This window comes from Mustela nigripes, chromosome 8 (genome assembly GCF_022355385.1).
Source record: "Mustela nigripes isolate SB6536 chromosome 8, MUSNIG.SB6536, whole genome shotgun sequence".
In the NCBI taxonomy this organism is placed as follows: Eukaryota; Metazoa; Chordata; class Mammalia; order Carnivora; family Mustelidae; genus Mustela; species Mustela nigripes.
Window position 1 is genome coordinate 51,590,684 of NC_081564.1, and position 24,346 is coordinate 51,615,029.

At 43.9% G+C, this 24,346-nt stretch overlaps 1 protein-coding gene across 1 annotated transcript in view; it reads right to left on the minus strand.

Annotated features, from left to right (window-relative positions):
- Positions 1–24,346, minus strand: part of B4GALT6 (beta-1,4-galactosyltransferase 6) — a 66,057-nt gene that overhangs the window by 7,180 nt on the left and 34,531 nt on the right. The window contains exons 4-6 of the mRNA XM_059409404.1: positions 12,776–12,900; positions 7,348–7,464; positions 207–394 (exon numbers count right to left, since the gene is read on the minus strand). Coding sequence (XP_059265387.1) covers positions 207–394; positions 7,348–7,464; positions 12,776–12,900 — 430 coding nt within the window. The remainder of the gene's footprint in view (positions 1–206; positions 395–7,347; positions 7,465–12,775; positions 12,901–24,346) is intronic.

Below are 24,346 nucleotides of genomic sequence, written 5' to 3' on the forward strand. Positions count from 1 at the left end.
CCCATCTACCCAAATGCACATCTCTGTGAGGAAGCGCCTAGATGGCGGGTGAGTGACTATCCCCAGCTCCCTGTGAAGACCAAGTAGAGTGCAAGATCTCTCAGGCTTTTGAGCCCTCAGATCCAGGCACACTGAGAGAGCTACCTCTTCAATGACACGATTTTTAAGTATACGGTCTGCTCTCAAGAGGAAGGCTTATTACTCACATATACATGTATTTATCCAGCTTCGCTGCAAAATGACGTGGCATTTCTCCACAGCCGTAATAGTTTCGGTCATTCTCGGGTAGATGATCCACATCATGGAAGATGACGCAGTCCCAGACACTGTCTTTCATGGCCTCTTTGAAGCCCACATTGAAGAGCATCGCACGGTTAAAAGGCTGTGTGCCAGTCTTCACAAAGGAAAACAGAAACGTAGTCAGGCTTTGTCATCTGACTTTGCTCTATGGTTTTCTAACTTGTTGAATCATGGTCAAATATTAAGAGTAAATACATCCAAATAAACTAGATAAAACAAGAAAACATGTCAGGCTCTCCAAATATGCTGTTTAGATTTAGTTACTACGTCCTTTTGTACTTTGGTCACATATAAGAAAACGCTGTCATCTAGTGCATTTACGGGATGTTTCCATTTTACTTCAAATACATCAGAATACAGATCACTTATGACAGGGAGAAAAAATTAAAACCATTAAAAATAATATAGGTTGTGGGGTGCCTGGGTGCCTCAGTCATTAAGCATCTGCCTTCAGCTCAGGTCATGATCCCGGGGTCTTGGGATCGAGCCCCACATCAGGCTCCCTGCTCATCAGGGAACCTGCTTCTCCCTCTTCCACTCCCCCTGCTTCTGTTCCCTTTCTTGCTGAGTGTCTCTCTGTCAAATAAATAAATAAAATCTTTAAAAAAATAATAATAATAATATATGTTGTATTTTTCAGTGAAGCTTTCCATATGTGTCAAGGCTAAGAGAAGCATGAAGTTAACTGGGACAGGACAAACAGTAGGCCTCTGCTTACAGAACAAGGCCAGTGAGAGCTAATTCTGTAATGTTAATTCTTATAATAAAGACACCAACATTTTGAGAGACATAAAGAAGTAAAACTTACTACACAAAACCCAATTTCCTTTATTACAATCATTTACCTTTATTATTAAGAAAAGTCTATTAATGTGCATGGGCAACAAACACTTCCTCTTTTTCTTATTCTTGCTTATGATACAGACCAAGAACACTTTAAGGAACAAGAAGATGGGAACTTATTACACAGAACCCAACTTCCTACAGAATATTCACTTCCCTTTATTCATGAGGGAAATTATATAAAGGTGCACCGGCAATTAAATTGCTTCATTCTGTATCTGAAGGAAAGTAAACAGCAATTATCCATGCCTTCGCAATATTTCTCAAAATCATTTCCAAACTAGAAAATAAAATAAGATGATGACAGAAGCAAATGAGATACACAGCACAGTCATCACCAGAGGGCTGCCGCCGGAGGGAGAAAGAATTTCCGGTCCCAAGTCCTGCATGAACTTTACTTTTACTTTTCACTTTCCTTTTTACAGCTTCTTTCTTCACCATTGAAAAGGAGAATAAAAAGGAAAGGGAGGTAAGTTAAATTATAGTGTCACTACTGGCACATCAACGTCAGTGTGAACAAGTTCCTTTCAGGTTTTAAAAAATTGGTTTTATTAAGTGTGGACATAATGCTTTATGGCTTATAAGCAAAATAAGAAGTCTAACCCATCTAACCCATCTTCACCTTCCAAAAGTAGAGCATTTCACCTCCTGTAGTAGTTTATCCGGCACTTCTCTCCATATTGCAAGGTGATGAGAGTTCTGACTCTCATTAATGTTGAGATAATAATGGCTTCATTAATGTTAGACATTGTCTACTGACTTCCTACCCTGGCCACTGAGGATTCACACCACCATACTCACTGCCCCTCCATCCATTTTCCCAATACAGTTATATCATAATTTACATCATTAGGACTGCATAAATATTTCTTGAGTACAGGAGCACCTGAGTGGCTTGACTGGTTGGGTATCTGCCTTTGGCTCAGGTCATGATCTCAGGGTCCTGAGACTGAACCCCACATTGGGCTCTCCACTCAACGGGGAGTCTGCTTCTCCTCCCTCTGCCTTTGTGTTCTCGCTCTATCTCAAATAAATTTTACACACACACACACACACACACACACACACATTCTTGTTTTTCTATTCTTAGTTTTCTATTATTACTTTGTACAAAAGCCCCAACAGATAAACATTTTACTTATTAATAATTGATGTAATTCGAGCACATCAAGTCATCTATCAACTCCTTTTCCACCTCCTCAAGCCCAAAGGCATTTCCCACTGCCCTGGATTCTTGCTCCAATCTGGAGAGGTCTAACCATGGGCACCTCTCATCCCAGGCCTTCTTCATTCCCTGGCATCACCCCTGTCCCTGACTTGGCTTTCTCTATTTGTTAAGGCACATCCCTCAACAGCTTCCTAAGTAAGGGTCCATGGAAAAAAAAAAAAAATCTAGCTAGCTAGCTAGCTATCATCAGTCTACCTTACAACTGATTGACATTTTGGCTGGGTAAAAATTTCTAGGTTAAAAATCACAATCTCTACAATTAGTTTTTTTTTTTAATTTTATTTATTTATTTGTCAGAGAGAGAGAGAGAGAGAGAGAGTGTGTGTGTGTGTGTGTGTACAAAGCCGGGGAACAGCAGGCAGAGGCAGAGAGAGAAGCAGGCTCCCTGCTGAGCAAGGACCCAGAGCCGGGACTCAACCCCAGGAACCCGGGATCGTAACCTGAGCTGAAGGCAGGCACTTAACCCAAACTGAGCCACCCAGGTGCTCCTCCGCTAGAATTATAAAGGCCTGGATCCACAATCTTCTAGCTGTCAGCATTACTGAGAAGTTTCCTATGATCCTGATATATAATCACTGGAAATCCTACAGAATTTCTTCTTGATACCTTCTCTTTTTAATTCGTATTCTAAAATTTCAAAATAACACGCTTCACAGTGGATCTAGATTTTATTCACATGTACCTGTGAGTTCCTTCAATCTGAAGACATGCCTTTCCTCCTGGGAAACTTTCTTACATTATTTCTTTGGACTTTTTCCCCCTACTCCCCCCAGTTTCTGTGTGCTCTGCTTTTCCAGAACTTGGATTAGTGAATCTACGGCTAATTGTGAGCAGGAAACTGGGACAACCACACAGATGTCTTCTCTCTGCTCCATGACATCTCGGCCTGGCCTGGAAGATCCGCTTCCGGGGTGGGGGGCGAGGGGGTGGGAGCTCGCTCACACAACCAGCAAGATGATGCTGCCAAGTTGGTTTCCCCTCCCCAGGGCTGCCCGAGTGTCCTTGTGACCTGGCAGCTGGCTTCCCTGACAGTGAGGGATCCAAGAGACCAAGGCAGAAGCAGCCATGTCTTTCTGACCCGCCCTCAGAAGTCACACACTGCCATTCCTGCAGTCTGGCTGCCCAGGCAAGTCAGCTCATATTCGCTGTGGGAAGAGACGACTCGAGGCCTGGCTGCACAGAGGCAAAAATCCTTGTGGGCCGTCTGGGAGGTGGTTACCCCGTGACATACTGGTACTGACTGATGGTCTTAATTTCTTACGTCTTGTTCTACTTTAGGAGTTATTTTCTTAAGTTTATCTTCCAGCCATTGTACTCAGTTTGTTTAGTTCGGACATTTTCGTTTACAGTAACATCCTTATTCCGACTACTCTTCCTTTATGATGCCCTATTTTTGCAGATTCATGATCTTTTCGCTCTGTGGATATTGATTATGAGCTTTTGTTGTTCTTTTAAGATTTTCTCTGTTTCCTTCATTGTCTCTATTCTCTTCACTCCTTCTCTTGGATTGGTTTTATCCCCTCTTGTGCAAGCTTTCTTCAAGATCGGAGTAGCCTTGGCATTCGTGTTTGAGAGTGAGGCTCTAAAAAGCTGGGGAGAGTCTCCACGAAGCTATGAGAGCTCTGTGGCATCCCGCTTTTGACTCAAACACATACACCACACATGCACATACATCACACCGGTGCATAAGCAAATCCTTAAACCAAACTAAAATATAAAACCAAAAGCCCCATTCCCCCCCATGCCCTCCCTACATGTTGACAGCCCAGAACATGGCAACACCCTTGTTCAAGACACACATGCCAGCACTGTGGATGGTTCTCCGTCACTCACAACACACATCTGATTCGTCAGCAAGAATGTTACTTTTCAAGCTGACGGAGTCAGCCAAACCCCACCACAGCTTACCTCCCCGTCAGCGACCACGGCAGCGCAAGCCCATGTCTCCTCCTGCCGGACTTCTGCAAAGCGCCACAGCTGCCCTTGTCTCCGCTCCTGCCCCACTCTGCCTGCTCTCACCACAGTCATCTTTTCAAAGCCTCAGTTAGATTATGTCACTGATTTACTGAAAACCCTCCAGTGTCTTCCAGCCTCACTGGTGATAATCCATGTCCCCACCCTGGCTTGTCCGCCCTCCATTTTTGCTTCTCATGCCCTCTTGGACTTCTTCCCTAACACCATCCCCCACCCGGCGCTCCAGTACAGGACAGACACATTGGCCTGGTATCCACATCCCATCACATGACTCCAGGCTGTCCCAATGTCGTCTCCCCCAGGAGGCCTTCCCAGAGCAGTCTGTATAAAAGGGCACATCTCCCTACCTTTACTGCTCTCTCTGCCCTTTTACCCCTGAGCTCCTCCTGACATATCACAAGTTATGTACTGTCCATCTCTCCTCATCAGAACAAGGGCCTTGCCTTGCTGAGCTCCCTGCTGTAACCCCATTGTTGCTTGAAGGAAAGGGCTTCATGGAGCTTTGGAAATTTCCTTTGGAAATTTCTAAATATTAGATGAGGCATCTTTTCCCTGGGGCTAATCTGTTTCTCTAACAAAGATACTAGTCATGCTGTGCCTCAGTTGGAGGGGTTGGGGGGGATTCGTGCCTAACTGCTGGCTTCAAAAAACTAGACAGAGAAAAGGCCTGAGGGATCCCTAGAGCTGGCATGCAAACTTACTTAGCCCCTCTGTTCCAAAGCCCCCCAAGCTGAGCTGGGCTAGCAGACTCAGGACTTTCTGTGGTGTGGTTTCTCCAGAGGACAAACTTAAACTTTGATTTTTTACAAGACACTATGGAGTAATCCCTTGGCAGCATAAGCATAGATGGGGAAGTGGGAATTTGACTGTTTTGCAATCAAACTTTTAAACAACCCTGTTACTTTAGCCCTGTAATTCAGTCTACCTGTGACATCTTTCAACTGCCGGGATCCGCAGGACTTTGTCCAGCAAACTGACTCAACACTTGTCACCATCACCCTCCACAAGCATGTGGGTTTGAACATCCTCTGCTCTATTACAGGAGCTGTGAGTGCCCCATCTGCTTCCTGACGTCCAGAAATGAGTTGCAATCTCTCAACGACCGACTCTTTTGTCCTTCTGGTTTAAAACTTTTTTTTTTTTTAAGTTTTTTTCTTTCACTCTCGTTTTAGGAATTTGAAAAAGAGAAGTGGTAAATGTATGTGCACTGTTCCCTATTTCACTAGGACTTCTAAACTGTACTTCAATTGCTTGGCTCTTCTGGGCACCAGTCCAGCAGAAGAATCATTCTTTTTTTTTCATATGTGGTAAAAATGTTACTACCTCAAAACCACCCACCATCAGATACATGGGCTGAATTAATACTGATCAAGGCTGAGATTTAGACTTAAGTGGTTGATAAAATATGGATCTTAGCTGGTTTGTAAAGGTTGCTTCATCACCTACACAAAATAATTCAGCGGTGCTGGACTCTCAGAAGAATATACCTTTAAAAGCACAAACACAGTGCCCTCTTCCATAGCTCAGCTGGTAGAGAGGAGGACTGCAAAAACACAGACACACACATCTCACCTCCCTACACATTAGGAGACTGAAATTTCAAAAAAGGAAACTAGCAGTTGGTAAAACTGACCTAGAGGTTTTTTAACTATGGCTATCATGAAAGAAGTTAAAAGTTTTGATTTGTTATCAGATTAAAAAAAATCCATTTTCATAGTATAGGTTTTCACATTAAAAAGTACACATACACTATATGCATCACTGCATGGGAACAAATCACCTTAAAAAGGTGATTTATATACAGAGAAGTGTAAGTTAGCATAAACACCAAGTATTTCTAGGGGGGGAAATACAGGCAAAAAGCTAAGAGGAGATCTAGAATAAGCCACAAAGGAGCTGGGAAAGCATACTATAAATAATAATCTTAGAAACATAATTTGAATGTGTTTTACGAAAAAAAAACACAACACAACAAAGGAGCATTTAATAATATAAGCTAGGTCACTTTCTGTCTACTGATAAGTAAGGAAATCCGTTTTTAGTCAGGTTTAGCGTGAGGAAAAAGAAGGAATATCAGGATAAAATGAGGTTATCAAGGTCAAAAACAAAAGTACCCAAATTGCAATATATTTGAAACATAAATGGAGTGCACCTTCTAGAAATGCTACCTAGAAATCACTGATAAAATTCAGCAAGTGCCTCGTGCTTGGGAGGTGGGGATGGGGAAAGATGAGGGAAGAAATCGAAGACAACTTTAAGTATAAAACTAGGTAATGACAGAGGTGGAAAAAACTAAAAGTATGGTAAATATCCTCAAAGGGTGCAAATAAGACTGAAGAAATTCTAACGTATGGAATACTGAGATATGAAAAAGATTTATAGAAAAAAAAATTAGCTGATAATATGAAGACTAATTTAAAAAATGTTTCTGGTGAGTGTTGTGAAGTGTGTAAACCTGGAGAATCACAGACCTGTACCCCTGGGACTAAAAATACATTATATGTTTATTAAAAAATTTTTTAAATTTTTAAAAAGTCTCATTTTAATAGGTAAGACATGATTAAAAACAACAGGAGCACATCAACTGATAAATGGATTAATAAATGTGGCATATGTAACATACTCAATCCCAAATAAGAATTTACCCAAATATGAAACTAAAGATTGACTCTAAGCTAAACATTTTTAAATCCCACCATATCTAAGAATTTATTAAGGTCCAGTACACTTAGGTACCATTTTGAAAAATATTATCACCTGGGACACTGTGTGGCTCAGTCGGTTAAGTGTCCAGTTCTTGATTTCAGCTCAGGTCATGATCTCAGGGTTGTGAGATCAAGCCCCACATCGGGCTCTGCACTGAGCATGGAGCCCACTTCAGAGTCTTTCTCTCCCTCTCTCTCTCCCCCTCCCCTACCACTTACACACACGCTCTAAAAAAAATAATAATAAAATTTTTAAAATTTTTTTAAAAATTGAAAGAAAAAGAGTAACATTCTCACCTGTTCAATGACATAAAAGGCAAATTCCAGCCTCTGCTTCTGGAGCATTGGAATCAGATGCAAGAAAAAAATCGGAAGATGTTCATGGCGATTACGGAAAGGAATGAGAACTGCCACCTTTAAAAACAAAATAGTCACATATATAAATAAACAGAACAGCAAGCCCTGGAGGTAAAGATAAAAACTGATCCTTAAAAAATTTCTGAAGGTTTTAAAGTCGTACCTTTATGGATTTTCTCACCAGAGATCCAACAGTGAGAAAACACAGACATGGCCCTTGCCTTTGTGCCACTTAGGGTCTTGTGAACCTGGGGAGGTATAAGTGGGCTCTGAAGGCCACTTCTTAGATTGCGTCTTTATTCTAACAACACCATGGGAAATCTTGGAAAGATTCATTAAAAGTGATAAAATCCCATTTGGGGATGGCAAACACTCCCATGGAGAGTAGACTGGAAAAAGCCCAAAATAGATTCAGGTTGCTGGTGAGGACATTAACACAATTACAATACAAGTCAATACAAGAGGCAATGGTAGCTATAACTAAGGGGAGAGTGGAGGAGAGGAGAGGTACATGAATTTTGAACCATTTAAGAAGTAAATTAACAGGACTGGTTTATGGATGGGATAGAAGGAGTTGGGGAAGGAAATGTCAAGAGTAACTTCTAGATTTTAAAGTAGATCATAAATAATAAATTCATGGTTTTTAAACTGAAATTAAGAGATCCCAATTGAATATCTACTATCCTACAAGTTACCTACCTGGCCTACAGTTATTTTGAGAAATATAAAGGATATATCATAGAAGTATCATAATTATATTAATATCTTTCATTTAATCAAAATGCACAACTGAATTTTTGATACATGTTGTATTTATTTCAGTGATAGGATAATACTGGGTTTAAAGTGAAGCTTAACAAAAAAAGTAATGTAAACAGCAGAAAAGAGAGAAATTTATCTTTTTTAAGCAGCCAAAAAAATGTGTTTCTTACATAATCTAAAGGACAAAAGAAAAAAATGTATATATGGAAATTAAATGGTTTCTCAGTAAATCAATGTATCTTCTAATAGAAAAAAAATGTATTGGGACTCTGAAAATCAAGACTAAAAAACAACATCTACATAAAATGTGTTCATATAAAATAAGAATAAATGAATATTATCAATCATCACTTATTCAAATCCCCTATTTCCTGGATCCAAACTTTGTCATATAAGCTAAGTTGCCCTACAATTTAGATTTTGCTCTTGAAAAACTCAAATGTTTTCTAAACATTAGTTTTCTTTTAAAAAGCCCAAAAAGACAGTTTAGCAAAACTAAGAACATCTAAACTAGAAACACCACCACTAATTTTCCCTTAATGCAGGAAGGCACGATGACCGCTACAATGCTGCTGTCTTCATGTTCACACTGTCTTACATTCAGTATGTGGTAGGAGCTCAAGAGGCTCTCGTGCCTCTGCCGGCCCACTTTAGATCCCATTCCCATTTGGCTTTCTCATAAGGCACCTCTTGAACTGAGGACCACAAGGCTGCTGGAGCAAACCTACCCCACATCCAAGAGTCCCTTCAATCCACCCCCCCGCCCCGTGACTGGGAACCTGCTGGTGGGAGTCACTGTCCATTGCTGGTGCAGCCACACTATTCCCAAATCAGTATAACTCCCAAACCTAGTAGGGACCCCTAGGTTCACTCTTAGGAGAGTGAACTGCTACGAAAAGTCAAAGGAGAGGAAGGAGTCAGATGGCAAGAAAGACTCCTACCACTAGCCTTATCTGAAGTGAACAGCGTGATAACTTCTGCAGAAATAAGCATCAAGCTTGCCCTTCCTCAACCTGAATTTGGCCACAAGTTAGCTGCCTAGGACATAATATAAATGGGCTATAAAAGCAGTTAAGGAGAATTATGGATATTTAAGGAAAGAAGCTATTAAATGGCTGCTGAGTCCATGTTAATTAAATGCAATTACACTGAGTGATGAGTTTAACATCTAAGAATAAACAAAGTCATAGGCCATAATACAGTCCTTTGTTCAATGAAGGATTTAAAATATCAAGAGCTGTTTTTCTTTCTTAATCTTATAAAGAAACTGATAATATGGGAAATGAAATTACCAGTGTCTCGGCAAATTCAAAATAAGCTAAACTGTTCTCTTAATAGCAAATAAATGTCCATTTTTTAATGAGACAACTATCAAATATTTTGAATATTTTGCCTAAAGTAAAGCTTTTATTAAAACAAAGCTAAATCATATCTTAGAAATTCATTTGGTATGTCCCTTCTTCTGGCTGTGGAATGACATTCTTAAAAAGTTTACAATTTATCGCCTAAAAATGAAGATCTCAGTGTTCTGCAATAATCTATTTCAAGATTTAATAACCTCTGTTTCAGGGCATTTTTGGCGGGTACCCTAAGTTGCTGTTTGAGCTACTCTCCTGTTGATGTATTTCCAGTGGAAACACACAACATCTGGTTATTATCTTCTGCAAAATAACACTTCACCTTCATGAATCTATCTGCACCACCTCTTATTCAAGCAAAATTATCCCATTCAGTTTGCGCTCACTTTAGACTCCTAATCTTACTGAATTTATGCACCTATTTTTCTCGTTTATTTTCTCTTATTCTGACCATGAGAAGATCAGCAAGAAAAGTGTTTACTACATGCTATTTCCCACCAAGTATGTGTCCTACTTTCAAACTTTGAGCACACCAGCAGCTACGGTGTCCCTGGGTGACCCGGCTCCACGCCTGCCCCCAGCGAGGGCTCCCTAGTCTCCCACTGCCTAGGATGGAACACAGCGGAAGCCGCTGAGCTCTCATTCTCCACAGTGTTCCAGCTCCCTCTTTCTCAACCTTCCCACTTCCAGTGTTCACAGGAGCTTCTCAACAGGAGGCACTTGATAAAAAAGGTTCTTGTCCCTTCCCACCAAGAGCATCAGAATGTCTGAGCACTATGTTCAAGAATCATCATTTTTACCTGGGTGGTTCTTCTGCACAGGAGGTGTCTAAGACTCATCTCTGAGCCATCAGAGACGAGAAACAGAACCCTGTGCCTCTGAACAGACACATGCAACGAGCACTGCCCGGTCCTTTAGGTTTTAGACAGAAGTGGCTCAGACCTCCCACTGACCCCCAAATGGAAAGGCAAAGCCACAGGTGAAAACTTTACTTTGAATGTTCAGAAAAGCATTGCCATCTTTGCCTTCTACCCACCCCCTTCAAAATAAGCTTGCCTTCCTCCATAAGGCCTCCAACATGTGCTGAATTTTCCACTTGAACCTCCAGTGTTCAGCAACACCTGAGAACTGCTGAGATCATTAGATTTGGAAGATCTCAGTTCCAATTAATAGGCCATCAATCCCTTAGTTGTTTTTTTTTTTTAAGAAAAAAAAAAACCTCAAATATTAAGAATCATGTTGGTAGCCCATGTGTAACATAAATCTAGTAATTCTTTTTCTCCCTCTCAGCTCTGTTCTAAGATTGGAATGGGACGTTAGGAAAGTGTAAACAAGTCGGGGGCAGAGAACGGACAAGGATAGTCCTTACTTAATTAGTTAAATATGGCAAATTCAAGTCACCTCTGAATGACGTCCAAATTTCGTCTCCTACCTTTAGCTGCATAGCTCAGAACTAGAAACTCTTCTGAGAAGGGTTTGTGTCAAGTTGAAATAAGAGCAGCCATTACCGTACAGTTCCTTAATAAAATAAGCTTATTTTTAGATCCTTGAGTTAGCTTACTCCTAGGAACTCCACTTCCAATATTGTTACCTGGTCACTCACATGGAGTTTACCATCTACTAAAATCTTTAAAACAGGAACTACTTCTGTGCGTGATATACCTTTCTCCCAGAAAATGAGAAGAAAACAAACCATAAAATTTAAAATCCAGTGTCTGATACAGACCAATGAAAAAAGAACAAGAATACTTAATTTTTCAATCCCAAATTATTTTACCGTATCATACCATGCACACCGGTGCAGCATGCTGTACCCCACACTGATACGTCTGAGGACCAACTCCACACTACCCCACAGCCGCTGTGATTAATTGTGCTTTTTTCTCTCATTTGCATTCAATATACACACTCATCACCCAAGTAAGAAAAAATGCCTGGGACATTTTTTAAAAGTAGAATTGTGTAAATTGGACCCTATTTTACCTACAAGTGTGAAAAAAGTCAGTCGTGAAATATGAAGATTCATTTATTAATGGAATCTGACCAGAAAACTTTAAAATAAATGATCTGCCAAAATTTGAGCTGGAATCCATGTAAGCAGCTTTACAACTTGTTTGAGGCAAAAAAAAAAAACAAAAAAAAACAAAAAAAAACAACCCCCAAAACAAACAAACAAAACAAACAAAAAAACCAACAACCAAACCTGTATTTAATAATTTGTCTCAAGACATTTATTTATCTCATAACCTCAATTCAACAAAACCAGGTTTAGGGCTTACCTTAGACAAGACAACATACTCTGCGTTAAGGATGCAGGTATAAATAACACACTTCCCCAAACACAAAGAGTTCAAGGCCAATTAAGTCAGAGGGCTTTTATCTAAATTCTCCTTCTCAGCAGTGATTTTGTGTACAAAAAGACATCTATTTTAGTAAAATACTAGTGCCGAAAAGAGGAATTGAAAACTCTTTCCAAATTAAGGCTATATCACAATCCTTGAGGATAGGACGTATGATTTAATCATATGTAGTTTTAACTTGAATTATGTGAATGCTACTTCCTACTCAAACATAACCGCCTTACCGGAATATGCACCCAACTAGCCAATTTCACAGTACTGTGAGCAACTCTGATTTAAATCATGGTTTTCAATTTATTTTAAGCAGCAGAGGCAGACCTACTCCCTTATAGTTTTTCAAACAAAACATTAATTAAAACTCTGACATGTCAAAAAGATAAAAAAGCTTGTGCTCTGCCTTCTGAAATACCGAAGTTCTCCTTACTGCGCCCCACAGGGACCTCTGAGCCGCCCCGTCAAGGTTCCGGGACTCTGAGGAACCCCGACGAGAGAGCCACCTGGACATCCCGGTTCAGGACTTGGTGGGGCTATGCCTGCAGGTGACAGGAATCATTAGGGATAGCAGCAGGAGGCAGAGAAGGAAACAGGAAAATGGGGGAAAAAAGCGGTTTTCCAAGCCAATCTCAAGTGAGGCATTTATTAGCAGGATCTCCACGAGAGGCACACGAGCATGTATTTTGTTAACACGCAGGTCTGGTCAGAGTCTTCACAAAGAACGCTGCTAGATCGTACCTGAACTGTGAACACCTATACATTAAATGCAAAACTTCTGAGGTCTTAAATTTTCAAGAGACAAATGTATTTCACTGTATATCCTGAATCAAACGCACTTTTCCTCACTCAGACGCATAGGAACAATGACATTACTTAGGAAAAAATTTACCTCACCTTCCATCTGGGTTTACAGTCTTTAGGCCTCCAGTGACCTCCTGGCTCAATATCTAAATCCTTGGAGAAGAGTTGATGAATTTCATCAAAACTGATTTCACTTACATTGACATTGAGGAATCCCCCTAGAAGGTCAAACACGTGAAGAACTGTTTTAATATGGAGCAAGACAGACAACAGTCAGTAGAGTGACGGCGTGACTTGGCTGCCAGGACAGTCCAGCACACTCCTGTTATCACCACGTAACTGTTAGTCCCACCCCCTTTCGGTTCTCATCCGGATGATACCTGATACGACCACTCCACCGTCTTTGGTAAATAAGCTGAAGATAAATCAAATTGTTCAATTTTTTTGCTCTGAGTACTACAGTGAATATTTTACTATTCTTTCGGAAATGTTTGCATGTCATTACAAATTAGCTTATTATTGTAATGTTAAAATGTGTTCAAGTCTCTTAAAAGGACTTTTAGTTTCAACATAACCAACATAGGCAGCATGAGAGCACAGTGCATAAGGGGGTTAATAAAGAAGTTAGATTGGCAGGGAGCTGCCGAATCCTACCTTCTGTGCACTAGGGACACTATGGAACTTCTCTGTGCCTCAGCTGCCCTCTCTGTAAAAGTAGATGGTGACACCTGTCTCTCCATGTGGCAGCATCCACTAGACAAAATAGTGCACGTGAAGGATCAAGCGGCATGTTGGCCACAAAGCATGCACTCAATATACACCAGCTGCTGTCACTCTCCTCTACTTCACTCACACTTCTTGAGAGAATTTGCAAACAGAACTCAATGAATTTATATTCTTAGTACCTACGCAGTATCCCCTTGATAGGCAAAAGTGGAAAACCACAGGCTTTTACGATGTTCCTGGCCTACTAGGCATTCGCTCTCTGAATTAACAAACATATTCCCAGAGGTGTTTTTACTAGTAGCTTCTCCGCTGTATACCACTGATATAGGAATGACTCTTGGATGGAAAGCCATTCCATCCATCCACCTGTTAACCCAATCAAAAAGACGAAGAACTTACAGAACTAGACTAAGACTAAGACCTTACAGAACTAAGTTCTGACTCACTCTTCATCTCATGAAATACATACCAACAAATGAGGTTTCCCACTTCAAGTCCTCTGAGCCTGCGTGGCCCTGATTCCACGTATACAACCCTCAGCTCCTCCTGGAGCGAGCCCTGCCCTTCCCATCCCTCCCTCCTCCTAAGTAGGAAGGAAGACCAGCAGCTTCCACGGAGCACCGAGGCAGGCCAAAGGGACAAGTATTCTAAAATATAATGTCTACAGTTCAGAGGGTAAGCTGGGAAAAAATGTACCATCTTCTCACGTCTGCCAGTTCTCCTGACAATGTCTGTGGTCTTTTACAACCAATCACCCAGCCTTTCGTGTGACAAGAGTCACCTGAAGGAAAGAGCAACCTATGAACTTGCAGAGAAAGAGCAGGTCATGACGTGGGACTGATGAGCCCACGTACAGACTCCGCGGACAAACACGGGATCTACCACCATAACCAAATAAAACTCACACAGATAAATCAGATGCACTTAGTGGTGTGCGTGACGGCTAAAATGATAGTCATTAAGCTAAATTACAGACAGTTCACAGAAGTCCCCGAAGCTTGGGGGATTCTTGATGGGGGTGACACTGATTTCTTTGTCGGTGCTCCAGCTTGACAGGGCCTGACCCAGCGGCCATCATCAGCATGGTCAGCAGCTCTCTCCAGTCTCATTCCGTGTAGTTCTCATCTCAAACACGCGTGTGCTGGCAAATTAGGAAGCGAGCTGTCTATCTCTCTTCTCCGTGGGCAGGGCCTGCGGGGGCCGCTGTTTTCCTCTCTAATGCTCCAGGCACCCCGAGTTCACCTCCCCTCCAACTACCCCACCATGCACATTCCTCAGAGTCCCTTGGCAGCCTTCCCGTGTGCTTACAGCTCTCGGCTCTGAAATCCTGATCTCTTACTGGCTGATGGCCGAAGACGACCCAGTGGCACGACGCCGATGCCAGCGGTCACAGTGTTACTATTTGTGGGGGAGGGGGGTGGCGGGTAGAGGACAGGCCTCCAAGACAGGACTGCCACCACGGGGAACACTGAAAATGGGACCAGAGAGAGAGGGGCAAGAAGAAACGCACACTTAATGCGATGGGGTGACGTGTGATGAGACCAACAAACTCTGTTTTGCGGAGTTGCTGCTAAGGCATTTCAAGGTATGATAACCCTTCTCACACCCACCCAGAGGCCCAGCATTTAGGTAAGGACGGGACTTTAGGATTCCTGCCGTCAACTCCTCCTTTGCTTTTCCCACCGCACCTTTTTAAATAATCACGTAGAATGAAGCCCACAAAAAAAGTTAAGCGACCTCTGCCCCAAGCACCCTGAAAGTGACAGGTGCTGGCTCCCTGCCCCGTCTCCTGCTCACTCCACCTGACAGAGGCCTGTCCTTCTCCCAGCTCACTGCACTCCCTGGCGTTTGGAAGCTGTAAGCGATTAACTCTTGTGACTCTACTTCCTTTATGGGGTTATATGAAACTCTAAGTTCAGTAGAAAGGACCCCATGGGTTTGAGTTTCACTTCCCCCAAGTGGGAGCGTGGATGCTGAGGGAGCTACCTGCCAATCCCAGGTGGCAGCAAGTCACCCTGGGTGTCCTTAATTCAGCACACCAGTCCTGTTTCTCAGTACAACTGGCAATGATGAGACAGTGCGTGTGGCTTGCAGCCCCGCACAATGCCCCAGAGCTGCCAACAGCTTCCTAACGCCCTCTGGCAGGCTCAGTCTCCCAGGGAGGGAGCCAGGCCTGCTGGCAGTCTGTGGCATGGCCAGGCACCGCTGTCCACTGCGGCGGTCAGACATGGCCACAGATTCCCCACCCCAAACTGTGGCTGCTGTCAAAGTCAGACTGCCTGCAAAGATGACTGCCAGCAGGCCCCAGCTGAGGTACGAGTACCGGCGAGGCAGCAGGTCTGGAGGAAGCTGGCAATACTCGCCTGCCGAAGTCCCAGCACCCGGCCAAGGTGAGCTGATAACCATGAACACCAGGGCTCGGCTTCCTTTCCCCGGGCAGGGAGAGGGGACGTGGGTGAGGTCCCAGGAGCAAGGAGAGTGCCCTTAGAGGAGGGACACAGGGGGAGGCTGGCTGCTGTGCCTACCATGTTGCTGGTTGGGACTGGGGTGCCGAGCTTGGCAAGCCGGCCAGGTCCCACGGCAGAGGTGGTTCTAGGGGGGCAGCATGGCGCTCCGGGTGGCCAAGACTGCCACATTCCTTGCTGTTGTCACAAATGATCCCCCAGCTACAGGGGATATCAGGAGCCCCGGCCCTGGCCTGGTACAGCAAAACGAATTCTCACTGAAAGCAGGGGCCCTGAAAACATGGTAGCAGCAACTCCCAAGTGCCCAGAGGAGGCTGAAAAACCAAGAGACGATTGCAGGACCCCTGCTCACATGGCCCAAGGCAGAAGTGTGGAATTATCGACATGCCTCCGTAAAGCTGCTACTACGCTCTTGAGGCCTGGGACACATCAGCTCTTGTTGTGCTGGTGGGGGTAAGCCCCGACCACCTAGGGGGTTGGCTGGGATAACCCAGAACGGGAGGTCGCAGCACATGGGTCAGGGAAGAGGCCGCCTCCATCCCAGGTGTTCCCCGTTACTGTCTGTCTGACCAGAACATCCAACCACCAGTGTGAAACGGAAGAGGCAAGTAACTAAACAAGACAGAAATGCTAAGGTTTTCTAGAAAAATCTGCCCATGGGGAGGGGGAGAAGGGTGCCAGTTGGCTCTCACAGGTCTTTTGAACCAGCTCCGAGCTGTTGCTTATAGCACTTAAGATGCCTGCCCTCGCCATTTGGCCAAAGACCCCCAAATTCACAATTTATACAAAAAACAGCAAACAAAAAAACCACCCAAGGTAGTGAAGCCCTTTTTTACTAGGGACATCCTAGGGGACACCGGACTTGTCAGCACAGCGACAGCACTCCCAAAGGAACTGAACTACCCACACAGGAGATGAAGACAAACAAGGGAAGAGACTCCCGGAAGAGACCACTGCCACTGGCCTCCAGGGTCCAACAGGGATAAGGGGAAAGCAGCTCCGCCTCTCCTCACTTGGGTCTCCTCGGCTTGGCTCCAGGCCCATCCACCCATCACAGCTACTACAGCTCAGGTTCACTGGGAGCGGACAAGCCCAGATGAAGCTCCCCTCCTCCTGGGGAAAACTGGGATGGATCACTGGGCATGAGGTGCTGACCATCCTGCTTCCATAGACAATCCCCCACCCCTCACCACTTCCAACCCAATAATCAACTATTTTTATACAATAGGCAGAAATCAGAGCTCATATGGGGGCCACTGTAATTGCTAGGCATGTTACCAGGCTCAGGAAAGGCTGCTTCCCGAGTTAGGGGCCTACCAAGCTGATTTACTGACCCCGTCCCCACTGGACCGGCAGAAGGACCCCCATGCCTCCCTGCGGCTTGCCGGGCTTCTCTCTACACTGCTCAAATGCTCTCAGGTGGGACACTTTGCAGACACGACGTGATACTTGGCAGGAGTGCCCCAGTGCCCTGTATAATCTTCCACACCTGCCCAAGCACCAACAGCACATGGATGAGAATGATCTCTGCCTCATCCCCAGGAGAACAACCCCCAGGGCCCAGCCATCCAGCAGGAACCTCCAACTTATCTTGGCTTCCATGATGAAGCAGCTCGAGTCCACCACAGGGGCAGTGCATCAGGGCCATCACACACATGTGGCTCTCCGTACGTGCACTTCTTCACTCGACCTCCAATGCATCTGCCTCCGTGCCAGCCCCCTAGAGTCCTAGTCATGGCAGTGTACTTTCGTCTCCCTGGAGCTCCCCTTACAAATCACTGAACACAACACCCCGCACCCATCTCTCTGCCCCCTCACGTTAAAACCAGGCAGAATCTAGCCACATTATATGGAGCCGAGGTCTGCTGCTCTCCCTCGCTGGAACTGGGCTAGGGACCACCGCATGGGGCACACAACGATTTATGAAAACAAATAGCAATCTGTCAACCGCCCTGCCGAACACACGAGGCTGTGACACCAAAGATCAGCCCTCACACAACAACAGGATTCTCTAGCACAGACAGTTCTGGATAACCATTCCGTTTTAGATGACCTACTGGCCAGGAAAGTGGCTGTGTGTGCTGGCAAGGCCCCCATCTGCTGCGTGTATATTAAATAATTCTGGAAAGCGTCAGACAAATTTACAAATGATGGCCCATAGGTACAAAGTATTCCATAATCTCACCCAAGTGTTTCATCAAATACTTACTTTAACCTTATCCAGGGGTGTGGGTTTATTTTCTTGGCTAGATCCCAACGAATGGGGAGGGCGGTTATGGACAGCATTTCAAATTATTTGTCTACTAGGACTGTTGACTGGCGTTTTTGCTTTGCTCAAGTGTTTCATGAACTAAGTGACCAAAACCCTGACAGTGGTTAATCTCTACTGTCCAGATACTGCCTATGATTTTCCCTAAAGATTAATGCCTGGGCATCACTGGGTCAACTGTGATGAAAAAAAAACAACTACTGTTCTTCTGAAAAGCAGCTCTGTTTTTCTGAATTGTTGCCTAGGCATTTCAAAGAATGATAACCCTAGTCATACCCAGAAATTGGACACTTAGATAAGGACTTGAGTTTAGGATTTCCACCAAAAATCTCTGCTTTGCTTTTGCCAGGGCACCTTTTAAAATTACTACTTAGAATGATGCCCACAAAAAATTTAAGTGACCTCTGCCCCAAGCACCCTGAAAGTGATGGGTGCTGGCTCCCTGCTCTGTCTCCTTCTCACTCTACCTGAAACAGAGGACTGCCCTTCCCCCAGCTCACTGCACCCCCTTGCTTCTGGGATCTGTAAGTAATTAAATCTTGTGACTCTGCTTCCTTTGTGGGGTTATACTGAAACTATAAGTTCAGTCAAAAGGACCCCATGGGATTGGATTTCACTCCCAAAGTGGGAGTGTGGATGCTGAGGGAGCTTCCTGCCAATCCCAGGTAGGTAGCTTGTGCCCCTCACTCAGCAGCTCATAATCTGTATATTCTTACACCAGCTCCAGCATCTCAATACATGATATTGAGGAAAAGACCCCAAAGCACAGAAAGTGAAGGGAAAGGGGCATATTATAGAGAATGGCCAGGAAGAGGCACTGTGCAGACGAACTATTCGTGATGTGGTTTCCAAGCAAACCTCAGGAGAAAAACAACTCTCAAAATGAGCCTGACTTGTGGTCCTCCCTGACCACTACACCCACTGAAGCTACTTTCATCTCCTTTACATATTGGATGTCCCTCCCCTTCAGGTGCCACTCAAAGAAGCACTTCAGTGCACTGATACCAGGAGAGGTCACATCTCTCTTTACTTGTGAAGAAGTAAGCAATCAGCCAGGCTAGCCCCCTTTATTTCATTTGTTGAGATTTCAAGGGCAACTGGAGAGGAAGGACCCACTGAGCTCCACAGAGAACCCCCAATCTTCATGCCGCACCTGTGCTAATCTGAGCTCTTCCAATGAAAATGTGTGCTCATTCCCCACTTAGAAATTAAAAGGTCGAAAAATAAATATATTTGCTGAAATCAATGTATCTAGTAGTTTCATCAGCACATAAATAACATAATTTATCAAATCTTATTTTCACCATTCTGAAGGTAGAACTGGGGTTAGAAAGGAAAGATCTGGGCCTCGGCTGGGATCAAGTGGAAGAATGAAATGGAGTGTAAGCTACCCATTTGTCCTGCCAACTAAGCCTGCACACCAAATTATTTTATGTGTGAGAAAAACATGGTTGCATCATTGGTTATATATGTCATTTACCATAACTTCTTAATGCTGAATTAGCAAGACATGCAATAATGCCACACAGTTTGGAAACCTAAATGGGTCTGGGGTCCATTAGGTATGTGCAGGCCCAAACCATAGGCTCATGGTAGTGTGCACCATATGGTATCGCATGACATGACTTAGGATACTACTTTTTCTATTAAAATGTAACTCTTGGATGCCTGGGTGGCTCAGTTGATTAAGTGACTGCCTTCGGCTCAGGTCATGACCCTGGAGTCCCAGGATCAAGTCCTGCGTCGGGCTCCTTGCTCTGAGGGGAGTCTGCTTCTCCCTCTGAACCTCCCTGATCTCATGCTCTCTCTCCCTCTCAAAAAAAATAAAATAAATAAAATAAAATAAAATATAATTCTTAAAAGAATAATCAATACATATGAATTACCTACATTTACATTTCTTTTACATTTCAAGTAAAATTTAAGGCATATATTATCTCTAGCGAGGGAGTTGTTTTCCCTATAAATCAACATCTTTCAATGACTCTTTCACTCGGCTTAGGGCCTATTATCTATTTCTTGGTATCTAAAGCCTAATTCTGGGTACTCTGGCTTTTTATCACCACTTCACCCTCAGGGCGTCAAATGCACATAGCCCAATGATCTGATGACAAGTGTTGAGAAAGACCTGAATTTCCTGAAGAAATATCCCATCGGGTGAATTCCACCCCAAAGTCAAAATATGATTTTTATGGTAAGAGAGCCCATTGTCTCCTCTACCCTCTGGACGGCTGCCTGAACACAGCTCAAGGCCATTTGGTTACAGCAGTCATCTTGTCCCCAGTCACCCACTGTCCCCTTTGGAACCAACACCAGAAACTGCCAATTCCCAATGGGGAATTACTTAGGCTTCTCAACTTCTGGAATTTTTTAAAAAAGATTTTATTTATTTACTTGAGAGAGAGAGAGAGAACAAGCAATGGAGAGGGGTGGGGGGGGGGCGGAGAGAGAGAAGCAGACTACCCACCAAGCAGGAAGGCCGATGTGGGGCTTGAACCCGGGACCCATAGATCATGACCTGAACTGAAGGCAGATGCTTAACTGACTGGGCCACCCAGGTGCCCAAAACTCTGGAATTTTATGTCTGTTTACACAAGTAATTTCGTACTCAACTACTCCTAAAGTAACCAGATTTAAGAATTCTTCTTTTTTTAAAAAAAGATTTTATTTATTTATTCATTTGGAAAGCATGCAAGCAGGGAGAGGTGCAGAGAGGGAGGGAGAGAGAGAATCTCAAGGAGACCCTCACTGAACATGGAGTCCGATGCAGGGCTCGATCTCACACCCTGAGATCATGACCTGAAACCAAGTGTCGGACACTTAACACCACTCATGAACCCCCCAAATCTAAGTATTCTAAACACAGAGTGGTTTTTAGCCCCACATGACCAATGCCTGGACACTAGATGGATGAATGAGCAAACGAATGAATGAATGGGTAAGAAGGGTAAAGCTGGCCGTGTCCAAATCCTGTCTCACCTCTCTTTCTTCGGCTTCCTTTCAACCTGTGCTTCTACCCACTGGCTCCATCAAGTGCTAAAATATGCCTATAAGACATTCGTGCAAAAGGTGCCCCCCAAGTACATGACCCCAAATAACAGCTCCAAGCCAGCCCAAGTTCTCACCCCCTGATCCTGCCCACAACACACAGTTCTTAACACCTGACTTCTTCCCTTGCTATAGTTTTCTCCTGCTTTACTCTGGATGACTAACTGAAACCTGATTTTTGTCCCTACCCAGGCCTTCTAACCACCCAATAGGCCCTTGTTTCAGTCCAGAAGTTCTCACAGCCTTTATCACATTCTTCCAAATGATTTTCCTAGTCCTTGACTGTTAAGAGATGTCAACCTCCTCTATTGTCACAGTGTACAACTATTTATTTCCTCAACTCTGAAACACACATTCATTTATGTTTTAGCATCCTGGTATAAGGATATACCCCATAATGTGTGCATTTAATGCATTGCTTCTTCCTTGTTCCCAAAAAGCCATTATAAAATTAATGGTGTGCCTTGTCAGGAAAATATGAGATATCAAAAAAAAAAGAAAGAAAGAAAGAAAGAGAAGAAAAGGAAAGAAAATATAGTATGTCGCATATTCCTCCAGTGATTTCCAATGTATTTTCTAGAACCATTTCACTGCCAAGAAATTTTCATGTGTAGCACCTCGGTGTTTTTTCTAGAATATCTCCCCACTCCTCATCTTAAATGAAAAATTATTCTTCCTTTCAAACTGTGCTAAGTGCTCACTTTCCTAGGTCTACCCTCCTGGAGTCAGGGATAAAAGAACGTATTCCACAGACTTATAGCTACAATTAAAAAAAAATGTTTACTTTGTTCTTTCATGTATTCACCTCCTTTCACGTTTATGACTGTTAATCATACCACCTTTTAAAATCCAGCCTTGTTTACAGAGTCTCCCCTCCCTGTCCATCAACCCAGATCTGTAACCCTAAGCATCACGGTCACCTAGAACGATGGGCACCATCAGAGCTGAAAGCCAGTCAGCTCTGGCTTCAAATTCTCTCTGCTACATCCTCATTTTCCCCATCTAGCTGGCTTCTAATACGCTCACTAAATTTGGTGGTATGGCTAAGAATCACCAGGCATGGCTGTTTAAAATGAGGGTCACTGGCCCCGTTCTCAAAGCTCCTATGTCAGTAGACACCCCTGTGAACAAATTTCAAGTGTCTGAACGGCCCACCACTGAGTCCTGCCTTCCAGAGGAAGAAGCTAGAACCTACTTGCCCATCCTCTTTAGCAGAAAGGAGCAGTCATGTGACCAACCGCACCAGCAGGAGCATTTAAGCAGAAGACAACACCATGAGGACAGGGGCACTTTACAAAACTACCTTCTGGTAAAAGGAGTGACAGAAGCTTCCAGTTTTGGGTGGGGGGTACTCTGATCTCCAGACCTGAGCACCCTGGGGGAAACTGTGACCTCTGCCAAGTGAAAGCGAGAGATGCTTCAGCAAGAGTCTAGGTCTCATCACAGCTATTCAGCCTCTAACCCTAACTCTATGCCACCCAGGTTTTCTGAGGACTGCCTGGGATCTCTCCACAGATTCCCTTTCTCCTCAAACCAAGCTAGACTGTATTCTGGGATGTGCAGCCAAAAAACCTGACCTTCCCTGTGGATCAGGGGTTTGACTTAGAGGCTTACATTTCTAACCAGTATCCCAAGCTGATTCTAGTGCAGATGATCCCTGGACCACACTCAGAGAAACACAGCTCTATGAGCTCTACCCCATCACAGCCCTTTATAAGGAGCTGAATGTTTGTGCCTCTAAAATTCGTATGTCAAAATCCTAACCCTCAACATGATGGTATTAGGAAGGCGATTAGGTCATGAAGACAAAGCCTTCATAAACAGGGTCAGGAGTCTTATAAAAGAGATCCCAAAGACATCCCTCGCCCTTTCCACCACGTGGGGACACAGTAAGAAGATGGCCATCTGTGAACCAAGAATCAGGTCCTCACCAGACACTGAACCTGCTATATATAGCACTTTAATTTCAACACTTCTGGGCTCCAAGGCTGTGAAATAAACACTTACTGTTTAAGCCATCCAGTCTACGGTATTTTTGTTTTAGCAGCCCAAATAGACTAAGCCACACCTATTCACTCACAAATACTCTTACTTGCCCCCCCTTCCTGACCTGACACACCTGATCAATGATTGTCTATGCTTGAATCCTCTACCCAATAAATACCACTAAAGAAAATCACATCAGCACACTAATCTCATCCTTAGTGACAGTACCTAATACACTGCCTTGAACATAGGAAGCTTTCAACAAAAATAAGTGTCACAATATTTGTGCATTTTGACCCCTCAGGGAAGGTGAGGGGCTCTTTTGGCTAACCCGTTAGTCACCTTTAACTTGTGGTTAGCTGGCTCCACTTCTCATTCCCTACAACAACTTTTTAAATATTTACTTCTCCCTTTCACACTGCTAAGTCCTAGATCAACCTCTTAGATATATGTGGCCTCCCACTTTATTAGGAACACAGAAGCAACTGGCACAAACCCCCTTAACTTTCTCCACCTCATCTCCAAATGACCTTTCCTCTTGCCTCAGGGGAGAAGTGGTCCTATTTTCCAAGGCTAATTCCTGGGCCTGAGCATATTTCTGTTTCCTATACATTTCTCCAGAATCTGGCTCTGTGGATACCTCCCTTCTGCTCCCTTCTACTTCCCATCTCCTGTCTTTCTGTAATGCCTAAAACTCGTTCACGTCCACATCTTCCCCAAGAGTTCTTCCCTTGCCACCACCCCCTCCTGATACCTTACCTTCTCTTTCCCTTTCCCACCAAACTTTTTTTTTTTTAAACTGACTGGTTTGTACACACCTCTGCATCACTTCTCCGGACAGTATATGTTGCCTCTTACCTGACCCCTCTACTGACGCTGCGCTGGCGGTGGTCCCCACTTTCTTCTTGCTCAATTCTATGGCTCCTCACAGGTCTTCCTCCCACCTGCTCTGAGGTGCGTCACAAGACAGAACACTCTCTCCTTGAAACTCTCTTCTCGTCAGCCTCTGGGACACTGCTCTGTGACCAACTGTTTCCCTTTATCTGTAGATGCCCCCTTACCCCCACAAGTGCTGGTGTTCTCCAGAGACCCACTCTTAGCATCGGTCTCACTTCCTCTATTTCCAACCTGGATCTCTCTGATGAAATTCAGACCCCAGATCAACTCTTC